At 42.1% G+C, this 11,988-nt stretch overlaps 2 protein-coding genes across 2 annotated transcripts; one reads left to right on the top strand and one right to left on the bottom strand.

The window, feature by feature from the left end:
- Positions 1 to 1,486: 1,486 nt before the first annotated feature.
- Positions 1,487 to 8,487, top strand: LOC123503869 (phosphate carrier protein, mitochondrial-like). Its single transcript, XM_045254008.1, has 6 exons — positions 1,487 to 1,613; positions 3,421 to 3,548; positions 4,318 to 4,484; positions 4,946 to 5,182; positions 6,308 to 6,674; positions 8,006 to 8,487. The coding sequence occupies exons 2-6, from the start codon at positions 3,428 to 3,430 to the stop codon at positions 8,167 to 8,169; spliced, it is 1,056 nt and encodes a 351-aa protein (XP_045109943.1). The 5' UTR covers positions 1,487 to 1,613; positions 3,421 to 3,427; the 3' UTR covers positions 8,170 to 8,487.
- A 1,099-nt stretch (positions 8,488 to 9,586) lies between these two features.
- LOC123503866 (hexosaminidase D-like) lies at positions 9,587 to 11,937 on the bottom strand. The gene has a single exon (XM_045254003.1). It carries the CDS (start codon positions 11,332 to 11,334, stop codon positions 9,634 to 9,636), a length of 1,701 nt encoding a protein of 566 aa, XP_045109938.1. The 5' UTR covers positions 11,335 to 11,937; the 3' UTR covers positions 9,587 to 9,633.
- Positions 11,938 to 11,988: the final 51 nt, after the last annotated feature.

Raw genomic sequence — 11,988 nt, forward strand, 5'->3', positions numbered from 1 at the left:
ATAACCTCATAGTCTCCCTGCAGACAGTGTCCACAATCCTTGTTTCTGTCTTTGGTTGAATTTGTTTGTACAATTTGTTTTAGCTATTGGTCCACAGTTACCTCTGGTGCGTGACATAAACCCAGAAGTCTGCTGATGAATTATTATTATTATTTTTGCGTTTATGACGGCTGGTCCGGCAAAATGGATAATCCAGCAACACTGGAATAAAGAGGCCAGTGAATCAGTGATGTGTCTGTATGTGTATACTATATATATATATATATATATATATATATATATATATATATATATATATATATATATATATATATATATATATATATATATATATATATATATATATATATATATATATATATATATATATATATATATATATATATATATATATATATATATATATATATATATATATATATATATATATATATATATATATATATATATATAATTTTTTTCTGAGTTGTGGCATGTAAATTGTAATATTAAGGACACTGTAAAATACACATGAAGTATAATAAAATTAATCTTTATTGATATAGAAATCACTTATCCTCCAAGCAGCCACAAAAGGCAGGAGTTGACAAAAAAAAAAATTTTATATATATATATATATATATATATATATATATATATATATATATATATATATATATATATACTAAAACGCATACCGTGTGAGGTTTCATCCATAGTGACTAAACAGGCTATGAAACCCGCCCCGGCAAATGTGCAAACCGGTCCAGTTGTCACCACGCGACAACGTTGTGTCCAAAAATCATTGATGACATGTGACTTAAGTTACCACCAACTTTCGAGGAAAATAGCCAGAGTATCCGCCATGAGGTGAAAATAATTTGAAATATCCCACAGAATTTCATGCCCGCACAAATTTTTTGTCTGACAGTCGCAGAAGTTGGAGCCTGGAGGTCTTGACAAAAGCTCAAAAATGAATCCAAAATCAGTACAGAATCTTGACACCTCTCTCTCTCTCTCTCTCTCTCTCTCTCCTTTTCAAGTGTGGAGTATATCTTTCAAGACCCATCTCACTGAGAATTTTCCTTGTTCCTTTGCCTTGTAGAAGGAGAAACTTTATAACTGCTCGCACCTCAAATTTGCCAAATTCAGCCTTTGGAGTTAAACATCATCATGGTGTTTAACTCAATTAAAGAAAAATAATGTGAAGAGCCTGTGATGAATATGGGATTTTTTGCAAACCTGTCGTGCAGAAACGTGTTCGTGAACCTTTTCTCCTTTTAATTCTACTTAACAAAACATTGTGTTATCGGTCAGCTGATAAGCACCATGCATTACAATGTACACAAAGTTCTAATTATTGCATCACAGCTTCGTACTCAGCTGACTGGCACTCTTACGTAATGGGGAATCAATATACAACTTAAAAAACATACATGAATAATCAAAAAGTATGTACAATACCATTTAATTACTTATTTTACATGTTAAATTGCAACTTGAGATATATCTGGTTTATTTCGAACTTTTATATGCAGGATAGATCTTTTTGGGTCAGCAGGCTGGAGAAGCAGGTCAAGCGAGCGTCTGCCGCAGCCGATCCCAGCAGAGCAGAGGCCACCGCCATCTTAACCGTGAGTCCCGTCTTTTTCTCCATATCTTTGGTATATACAGCTTTGACCAGTAGATTACGTAGCAAGGCATAACCATAAAGCTCTTGTGACTCGCCTGGCATGCATATTAAGGCGGTGTATAGCGGTGGAAAGAAAATACAGGGCGGTAAGTGCAGGGAGCCGGTGTGTGAAGGGAGGTGGTGAACGGGCAAAGGTTACTCGGCTGTTGTGTTTGCCCGATTGCCCCACTCCTGGCACAGCAGCTGCCCTCCAGATGTAAGAACCAACAGGTGGTATCAAAATGGCTTAAGTGTTTTTTCATCTGAGGGCTACATGGTTTGATTAATTTAGCTCATTAACTCGTCTTTATTCTCCGTTATGTGGTTCACGGTTTGGAAAAGCAACATATTTGTGGCACTAAAGTAAATTGGTAGCATCTGGATATTTGTTGGCAGAGGTTATTTCCGTAATTTGCTTGTCTTTCGTGAAAATTATCTACCTTCCTACTGACTTAGAGACGGTGACTATCTCTGGCCAGAAATATCTTTTATTTTATTTTTTTTTTATTCCGCGATCTACGCAGTGAAATCAATGAACTAGATTAATCCTACCTTACCATAACCCTGGGATGAAACACGGATGTTATTTCAATATTAACCCTAATGGAAGTGACCGGCTTTGTGGCAGGCAGTGGTGAAGGGAACACTGGCCTGAAGGAATGAGAAATAGGAACCATCGCTGAATTCTTTTTGCCGCGATCGCCCTTGTTAACATTCTAAGCCCTGGAATTGTTTGCAAAGAGAGATAAAATAAAATACATTAGATGGGTAATTTTGTTTCCTATGCTATGATGTGTCTAAATCGTTATACTGTAGATGTTAAAAAGTAATGTCTTGTAATGAAAGGGTTAATTTGCAGTTTTAGGCATCACTCCACATCTTTAACCTCTTCAATACTGTGACACATTTTCATCTTGAGATCTCTGTAGGATTAGACCATTTTATTAGCATTAGGAAAGGTATATGGAGGTCAGAAGATTAATGGCCAGTCTTCACTATTCTAATCCCTCTCATAAGTTTCTGAAGCTGTATAAAATCACCACTTAGTAACTAGAAGAGTATGGAAATACGTCATGGTACTCAAAGGGTTAATTTCCAAAATGCAGACATATTGGGGCCATGAAGTAGGATAGGAAAAAAAACAAGGATAAATCTTGTAGAAACATCTAATAGAAAAGTAATGGAAATTGATGTTTTTCCTATAATGCAGTAGATTTTGAGGCAGAAATTTTTTTATTGGTATATCATGTATATGATTAGTATATCTTATCACCTATATTAAGGGCAGCATCCCATAACATCTCTCTCTCTCTCTCTCTCTCTCTCTCTCTCTCTCTCTCTCTCTCTCTCTCTCTCTCTCTCTCTCTCTCTCTCTCTCTCTCTCTCTCATTATTTCTATAAAGTGTTATAGATAGATACTGTAACTTGTCATCAATTAGTAGCACTGCACTCCAATATTAATAGTTTTTGTTTTTTTTTGTTGGGTAGATCTTAGAGAAAGCTGTCCTTGATATAGTTGGTCAAGGTATAACTATAAAGGACACAACTCATTTTCTTGTGATAAGTGATAATCAAGAAAAGAGAAGTCTGTACTCTAAGAAGAAGAGTTTCCTTTTGCTTTTTAGGAGTGATGGATTTGTTTTAGTGATTACAGAAACAGATTACCTACCAAGTAGTTATTCACCAGCAGTGCCTGATTCTCCATTCTGGTGTGAGTTAAGGTTTGAATTCTTTATATTCTGTGTAATTTATTTTTCATTCTTTACCAGATTCAAAATGTTCAGTGGCTTGTGGGAAGCTGCCAAAAACTCCCCGTTCAGACGGACAACAGAGGCTCACTGTGATGCTCCACAGAAAGAACTAGTGGCTGGCCGGTCCATCTCCGCTGCCAACACTGGTGAGGATTTAGGGCGAGAGAGTGAGAGAAATTAGGCAGGGAAATGCTCATTAACACACACACACACGCCCGGTAGCTCAGTGGTTAGAGCGCTGGCTTCACAAGCCAGAGGACCGGGATTCGATTCCCTGGCCGGGTGGAGATATTTGGGTGTGTCTCCTTTCACGTGTAGCCCCTGTTCACCTAGCAGTGAGTAGGTACGGGATGTAAATCAAGGAGTTGTGACCTTATTGTCCCAGTGTGTGGTGTGTGCCTGGTCTCAGGCCTATCCAAAGATCAGAAATAATGAGCTCTGAGCTCGTTCCATAGGGTAACGTCTGGCTGTCTCGTCAGAGACTGCAGCAGATCAAACAGTGAAACACACACACACACACACACACACACACACACACACACACACACACACACACACACACACACACACACACACACACACACACACACTCTGTCGGAGATAGAGACATTGTGAAAAGGCCAGAAAAGAGGAAGCATTTCAATGATGTATATATTACTGTAAAAAAAAGTTTATATATACAGTATATATATATATATATATATATATATATATATATATATATATATATATATATATATATATATATATATATATATATAGTATTGTATAGGGTAGTTTTGAAATGTAAAATCTCCATAAGTCAGAATTCCACATGAGTCAGCAAGGAAAAAAAAAAAGTAAAAAAAAGATGTCTGATTTACAAATGATTGCTTGAATATCCTTATTCATCATGTACATATACCTTGATTACAGAGCAGTACAGCTGTGAATATGGCTCTACAAAATACTATGCCCTGTGTGGCTTTGGTGGTCTACTCAGCTGTGGCATCACTCACACTGCTGTGGTGCCCCTGGATTTAGTCAAGTGCAGAATCCAAGTCGATCCAGCCAAATACAAAGGAATTATCAATGGATTCAAGGTTAGCTAATAATTGTTATGATGATGTTCAGCTGTATAAAATGGCATTGGGTATCCAGGTCTTTCAGGCTCAATTCTCAAACCAGTCTGTAGTATATAGTAACAGAACTGTCTTAAAATTCCGAGTCATATCTTGTGCAGACACTTTTTGGAGTACTATGTGCCGTAACTTGTTAAGAAGATCAATCATAGCAGGAGGCCTTCCACGCAATCCATAGTATTTGTTTTGGTTACTTTGATGCCAATAGAAGATGCTCATACTTGAAATTGTCAGATAACAACAAGTACAGCTCTTTTATGACTCACTAATAGCATCACCTTGTTGCAAGATGCCTGATGCCTTGGGACTTGTGCTTTATAGTGGTGAAGGAGTAAATTGACTTCACTGCCCTGACCTTAATCCATTATGGCTAACTAAAGCTGACAGTTCTAAGTTTTTGTATGTTTTTTTTCACCCCCCAGGTATCTGTTGCTGAAGAAGGAGTCCGCAGTTTGGCTAAGGGATGGGCTCCAACATGCATTGGGTACTCCATGCAGGGAGTCTGCAAATTTGGATTTTATGAAGTGTTCAAGATATTGTACAGCAATATGCTTGGGGAAGAGAGGACTTACCTGTACCGTACTTCCTTGTACCTAGCTGCTTCAGCCTCAGCAGAATTCTTTGCAGATATTGCTCTTTCCCCCATGGAAGCCGTTAAGGTAAGGAAGGATTTCTGTACATTTTTATTTTTTGTTTATGATATTATATAAATTTGTAGTTGATCATTGTGGTACCTTGACTTACAAGTTTAATTTTGTTTGTGATGGTGCTCACTTCCCAATTTTCTCATAAGTCAAGTCAGTTGAAATCCCATTAATCCATTCCAGCCTCCCAAAAAGATACCCTAATTTTGTTTTATGTGTTTTAAGTTAAGAAAGTTATTTATGGGTAACAAATATTGTCTAAAACATAATAAAACATAACAGAAGAGAATGTAAATAGATAAAACTGGTTTTATAGAATACTCTACTTATCTTGGAGATCAGATGGTTTGGGGCTGGTTGAAGATGCTGGTATAGCTGGAGGGGGAGGAGATGGGAAGAGTTTATTTCATTTCATCCTTTTTCAGTACTTTTATTTTGCATAAACTCATTTAATCGCTGAACTGAACTTGCTCGTAACACTCAATGCTACACTTTATTGCTGAACTCAGTTGCTACAATTTTTCTTTTTTCATCACACTTTCCACTTTTCATCTGCATGGTGTTTCACAAAATAGGTGTCCAAGGAGGAGGCAGTTGCAGTTGTACTTATTTCTCATTGTATAAATGCTCATAAGAACATGAGGAAGGGGAGGCAGCAAGAAGCTATCACGTTACAGTCCCTGTATGTGCTATAGTCATCTCGTAGCTGACATCATGAGGAGAGGTGATCAGGCAGCTTGCTCTTTCTAAGGAAGAAAGTGGCTGGTCATAATGACATCTCACAGTTCTATAATGTACAGGGAAGACATTTTACCTCTATTCCTATTGCATCTGGAGGGAGATACTAACTGGAGAAAGGTGTACATAAGGGAAAATTTGCTTTTTTTTTTAACAAATGGGGCATCCGTAACACTTCTTGCCAAGGTTTTAAGCCTGTTTGTAAGTGTAGACAAAGAGAATGCAAAGAAGAAACAGCTATTCTGCCAGTCACCTCCATCAGCATTGAGTTCTGGAATTATCAGTTAGTTTCCAATCAACAAAGAAATCTACCACAGTGTCAGTCAGACCACAATATTTTTTGACATTTTGAGGCTTTGATTTCATCTATGGTCTATGTACATAGTTTGCTTTGAATTGCAGGTACGTATTCAGACTATGCCAGGATTTGTGTCCACACTGCGTGCTGGAGCCCCCATCATCTACAAACAAGAGGGTCTGTGGGGCTTTTACAAGGGTGTCGTGCCTCTGTGGTGCAGACAAATCCCATACACCATGATGAAGTTTGCCTGCTTTGAGAGGACAGTTGAGGCTCTGTACCAGTATGTCGTTCCCAAGCCCCGAGACCAGTGCACCAAGTCAGAGCAGCTGGTTGTCACCTTTGCTGCTGGTTATATTGCAGGTGTCTTCTGTGCTATTGTCTCTCATCCAGCTGACACTATTGTGTCCAAGCTGAATCAGGACAAGGGATCTACTGCAATGGGTGTTGCCAAGAAACTTGGTATGGCAGGTAAGACATGCATGTGATACACATTTCCATTTTATTTTAAGACTTTTAAAATACTCAGTTTGATTGCTCTGCTACTCTTTATGGTGTTGCATTTGTTAACAGTCGTGTCACAACTTGCATGGGACTTAATGCCACAAAAGGGGAGTAAAGAAAAAAAAAAAAAGGAGGGTGCTACTGAATAGTTAACTTGATGTGGTTAGTTGCTACTGCCGCAAGTTAGCTCAAACTGAGTATATAGTGAAGGCCTTCCCTTACTCTGAACTTAGTTGTCTTAGATGGGGTCTGGTGGAGGTAGTGCCGGGTCATAGTGGTGCCACAGGGTTGCTGCTGGTACAGGTGGTGAGCTCTAGTACTGGTGGTATTGAGCGCTTGAGAGAGTGTGACTGTCTCACTCGCCTGTCTACTTTTATAGGCCTAAGAAAAAGATGCATGACATGCTCCATGATCTCAATGGGTGCCATTTTCTCCAGTAGTGCATTATATTAACTAACAACCCATACCTTTATATATACAAAGTATACACTATCATACTATGCATTAGTTATGATAAGCTGCAATTCAATGTCAATTAGGAATTTGCCCAAAGCTCTATAGTTTACAACTTTAAGTGGTGCAAACTAAGCTGATGAAAAACTCAACCTCCCTGCTTTCACCAACTTTTGGCAGGACAGCTAATTGCTGTGGTACCAAATTTCTTACCAATAACAAGTTTTCGTATCTATCTATCTGTCTGTCTATATATCTGTCTATATATCTGTCTATATATATATTATATATATATATATATATATATATATATATATATATATATATATATATATATATATATATATATATATATATATATATATATATAACCAGCCAGCAAACTCAGGAGTGGTCCAGACAAGTGCCACCCACTACAAACAAACATATATCATTCACTCTTAGTTCCATCAACCTGTGGTAGAAAGGAAGTCTTGTGAACATTTCTGCTTCCCAGTAGCTTAGGCATAACACAGCTGGTCACATACTTTCACAGCAAAACCTGAGGACATACCCAGGTGTATCTTTGCCCCATCGTAATGAAACTGTTCTCTATTTCACATCTACTCCCATCCAAAGACCATAGCATTTATACAGTACTTCATACACCCCACACTCAGTTTTAATCAGTACACCAGATGTGCCCATGAACCATCCATGTGGTCTGAATAATTGCTAATGAAAATATTTATAAGTTGGTGTATGGTGCTATTTTGCAAAATGCTTTTCTACTTTGATTTGATAAACTAGGTAGGTTGCACAGATAGTATTGTCTACAAATATTATAGAAAATTTTTTTGCTACAGGACTGTGGAAGGGTCTCTTCCCCCGTATCATCATGATTGGAACACTGACTGCTCTGCAGTGGTTCATCTATGATGCAGTGAAGGTAACACTTGGTCTGCCACGCCCACCTCCTCCAAGTATGCCTGAATCCCTGAGATTGAAGCTGGAAGCAAAACAAGCCTAAAAATGCAACTTGAACCATTCCAGGTTGAAACCCATCATTTCATTTATTTATTCTGTGGACTAAAAGAAATCGCAGTGAAACTATTTTCAGAAACTGAATGGTCCTGTAATAAAACCTTTGACCCTGATATTTTATATTAAAACTTCAGGAACTAGGTCTAGTGAAGCTGGTGTACCTTATTTCAAGTCAGTATTTCATTTAACTAATGGTTTTGAGCATGGTTCAGTAAGTACATTTTTTCTTGTATTTGTCCGTCTGATTGTGACCCATGTACATAAGATACAGTTGTATAATAAACTAAATCAACAACTCCTATAATACTAATTTTATTTAAAGAATTGTGAAACAAGTAAAATTATTCCCTGCCCCTTTATGTGATCATTTCAAGTAATACAAAAACATGGAGATAAAAACATTGAACTGATAGAATTTTAACATTAGTACGAAAGTTTAAATTGTGATCTAGGTATGTCTTTTCAACATTTTTCATCTTGGGTATGGGTTGGTGGGTATGGTTTGTTGTTTTTGTCATTGTGGTAAAGTTATGTGTAAGGAGAGCACAGATGTTCCAGGAACACATTTCAAAATGCTATACTTACAAAGGAATGAAGCTTGTGACGCTTATATGTTAGGCTTTTATTACACTATGTCTGAAACTGGATTTATGTAGCCTGAAGAGTGATGACTTTGATAGTACAGAAACTATCCTAAGAAGGGATTTCTGCTTAGTCTAGAAGATTGCATCATGCTGACTAAGCCAAGTTAAGCCAGACCAAGCTGCATAACCACTCCCAGTAGTACCGCAGGTTAACGGTTGGGATGCTCAGTTGCCAACAGAAAGCCATAGGCGGGGCGTGAACTTGCTTATTGAATGGGAACACCCACCCCAGTCTGGTGGCACAACTATGTCTACTTGGATCTCGTCAGTGATTTCCATTTAATTAAATATCAGAAATTTGAAAGTTTAAATCAATTGATGTTGCCTGAAGGTGCTAATGAATACTGAATTAAACTTAATGGTTGTCCGACCACAAGAGAAAGTCCGTATACATCTTATCCTTTTTTGCTTATTTCCAGCACGCGCTGAAATACCCGAGCATTAAGGTAGGCATCTTGTGGATAGGTAGGTTTGCTTATGTTAGGTGGCTGGTGTTGTGGGCTACATGTGTCCTACTGCAGCGTCTCCTGTGTGACGGGTGTGACTATAATATAGTTACTTGATCCTCATCCTGGACCGTGCTCAACATCTCTCGGTACGAGAGATTGTAAGATGCGACGGGAAGAAGGAGAGTGATAGATGTGAAACAAGCTGCTCGACTGACAGAATGTGATGGTTTGTGTCTATGAAGGATGAAGTGTTCGTCTGAGCCGTGAAACAAACTCTTAAGATGACTTTCAAAGGAAAAAAATAACTTAATTAATCTTTTATTACATTTAATAATGGAAATGATATAGCAGACAAGTTTAGACGAATGGTGAGGACTGGGAGTGATTTCGAAATATCTTGGTGGGTTGGTTGGGCTGAGTCAAGTCGAGAGGTCTTCTAGGCCACACAGTGAAGCTAAGCAACGTGGTGGCAGAGCGGCGCAGAGAGGTGAGCGTGGTGTTTAGGGGGTCCAGATGCTGTTCCGTCCACTCCTTGGTTGTGTGGAGGTCGTGGTACTGTGACAATACCGCGCGGGCCTCCTCGTACATTTCCTTCAGGCTGGAGGAGAGGGACCTCAGACTCATTGTCGCCTCGCGTACCCGTGATGGCGAGGAAAAGTTATAGCGGAGATTGTAGGACGTGAGCCACCCTCCCTTCTCCTCCGCCTCGTGATGCATATCCTTCACGTCGTCCCTGAGGCGTGCGAAGCGATGCAGCAGTGCGGCCACGTTGGCCCCGGGAAAGGCGCAGTCTCGGGTGGCCCACAGGTGCCGGTCCTGGGCAGGATTCAGCATGACGTGCGGTGGACAGTCGAGGAGAGCGTGAGCGTCTTGAAGGCTGGCGGGGGTGAGGCTGCCGCGGGAGGCAGTGAGCAGCGTCAGCACCAGGGAGGGAGTGGAGGGGGGTAGTAGCTCGCACAACACTGAGAAGTGGTCATAACGGGACCAACCGGTGATGATCAGGCCAGCCACGTTGAGGCGTGTGTGTTGCATGCGATGGGCGACCTGCACCCACGCCAACGTGTTGGCGGCGTGTCGAGCGGCGTCCGGCATGATGGCTCGCGGACCGGTGGCGCCCTTGAAGGCCGGCGCCAACCAGACTTTAGGAAAGATGGCGGCGTAGGTCCTAAGGATGTAGGCCGGCACCATGCGAGTGACATCTGGGCCGTACGCCCACACCACGGGCTCAGCTACGCCTGCCAGCGCTCGTAGGGCTTGCACGGGAGCGCGGCGCACCATGTCGTCCCACATGAGCACACGCACGCCCCACCGTGTCCTTACGTGCCTGGCCACGTGCAGCACATGGTGCAAGTACAGATTGAGTGGCGTCATGTCCCGCGCACGGCAGAGAGAGCACTGGCCCAGCGTGAACACCTCGTCAGCGCCGATGTGCACCAGGGACGAAGGCATGGCACTCATCAGCTGGTCGATGGCGTCAGTCACCAGACGGGCCGTGGCTGGTCGGGAAGGGCAGGCTTCTGCCGGGCTCTCGCCTTCCCGTAATTCTGCCCACTGCCGCAGCTTGAGGGCGTATTCCAGGTGGCCCAGAGACTGCATCAGATGCACCAGTTTGAGTCCCGCTCCCTTGGCCGCATCGGCGATGCGATGCACCTCCTGCATCGTGTAGGCGGTGTGTGCTGACAAGTTTGCAAGGGAGCCCGTATAAGGAAAGGCGTCCTCCCACTCCACAAGCACTCCTGTGGCTCCAGCTCGTGCCGCCAGTACCATAAGGCTTTCCAGCACTTCCACCTTGGGGGCGCCGCCTTTTAGGTCCAGATGCCAGAAGCGGTCAGCGGGGACTGCTGTATCAGGGTGTGTCTGTAGCCGAGTGTGTGTGCTGTGGTAGAGCTGCGGGATCTGGGAGTGCTCTGTGGCTTCCAGGAAGACTGAGGCTCGTCCTGGGAATGGTCGTGATGCTCCCAGTAGCCGCCACCACCATCCCATCGTCATGACGGCCGCCGTGGCGAGGCCCAACGCCACCAGGAGCATGCGAATGCTGCGGCACCTTAAAAGCGCCATCGTACACCTTTGGGTAGCCGTGCATCTGCCACTGCGACTATGCTGCGTGACGGCCAGAAGACCGGGTTGTCCGCACCATCCACGATGCCTACCCTCAGGCACCAACACACCTTAAGACGCGTACCACACACTGTCAACGGCGATGTGACGTGAAAGGAGACGGGAGATGGGACTCGCTTGGCCGGAAAGAGACGTTCACACACAGTCACACAGTGCCGGCGTGCAGAGCCGTGCAGCGTACGTCCTGCTGTGTGACAACGACTGACACCACACACCTCGCTAGGCACCCTCCACTACCGCCACCGCCACCGACAATGCTTCCCCTGCTCCCTCTGCTCCCCTTCCCTGCAGCTCGATCCCGTTCCTCCACCCAGCGGCCTTCATCGACAAGACCTCAGCGATAACTTACCGTTAATATAGTGCATGATGAAGCGATAGGTGGGAATGCACGTGTTCCTGTAATGGTAGTGGTGGTGGTGGTAGTAGTGGTGTGCGCCGCAACAACGCCACTTAGTTATATAAAGTGTTATGCGGATGAAAGAAAAACATGGATTGTTGATGTAATTATCCGTTTACCAGTCGTATTATCTTTTCTTTATGCACAATAAAAATATCTGTGAAGAAGGTGAGATGTTACTGTGAGGATGTAGTAGA

Source organism: Portunus trituberculatus, chromosome 14 (genome assembly GCF_017591435.1).
Source record: "Portunus trituberculatus isolate SZX2019 chromosome 14, ASM1759143v1, whole genome shotgun sequence".
NCBI lineage: Eukaryota > Metazoa > Arthropoda > Malacostraca > Decapoda > Portunidae > Portunus > Portunus trituberculatus.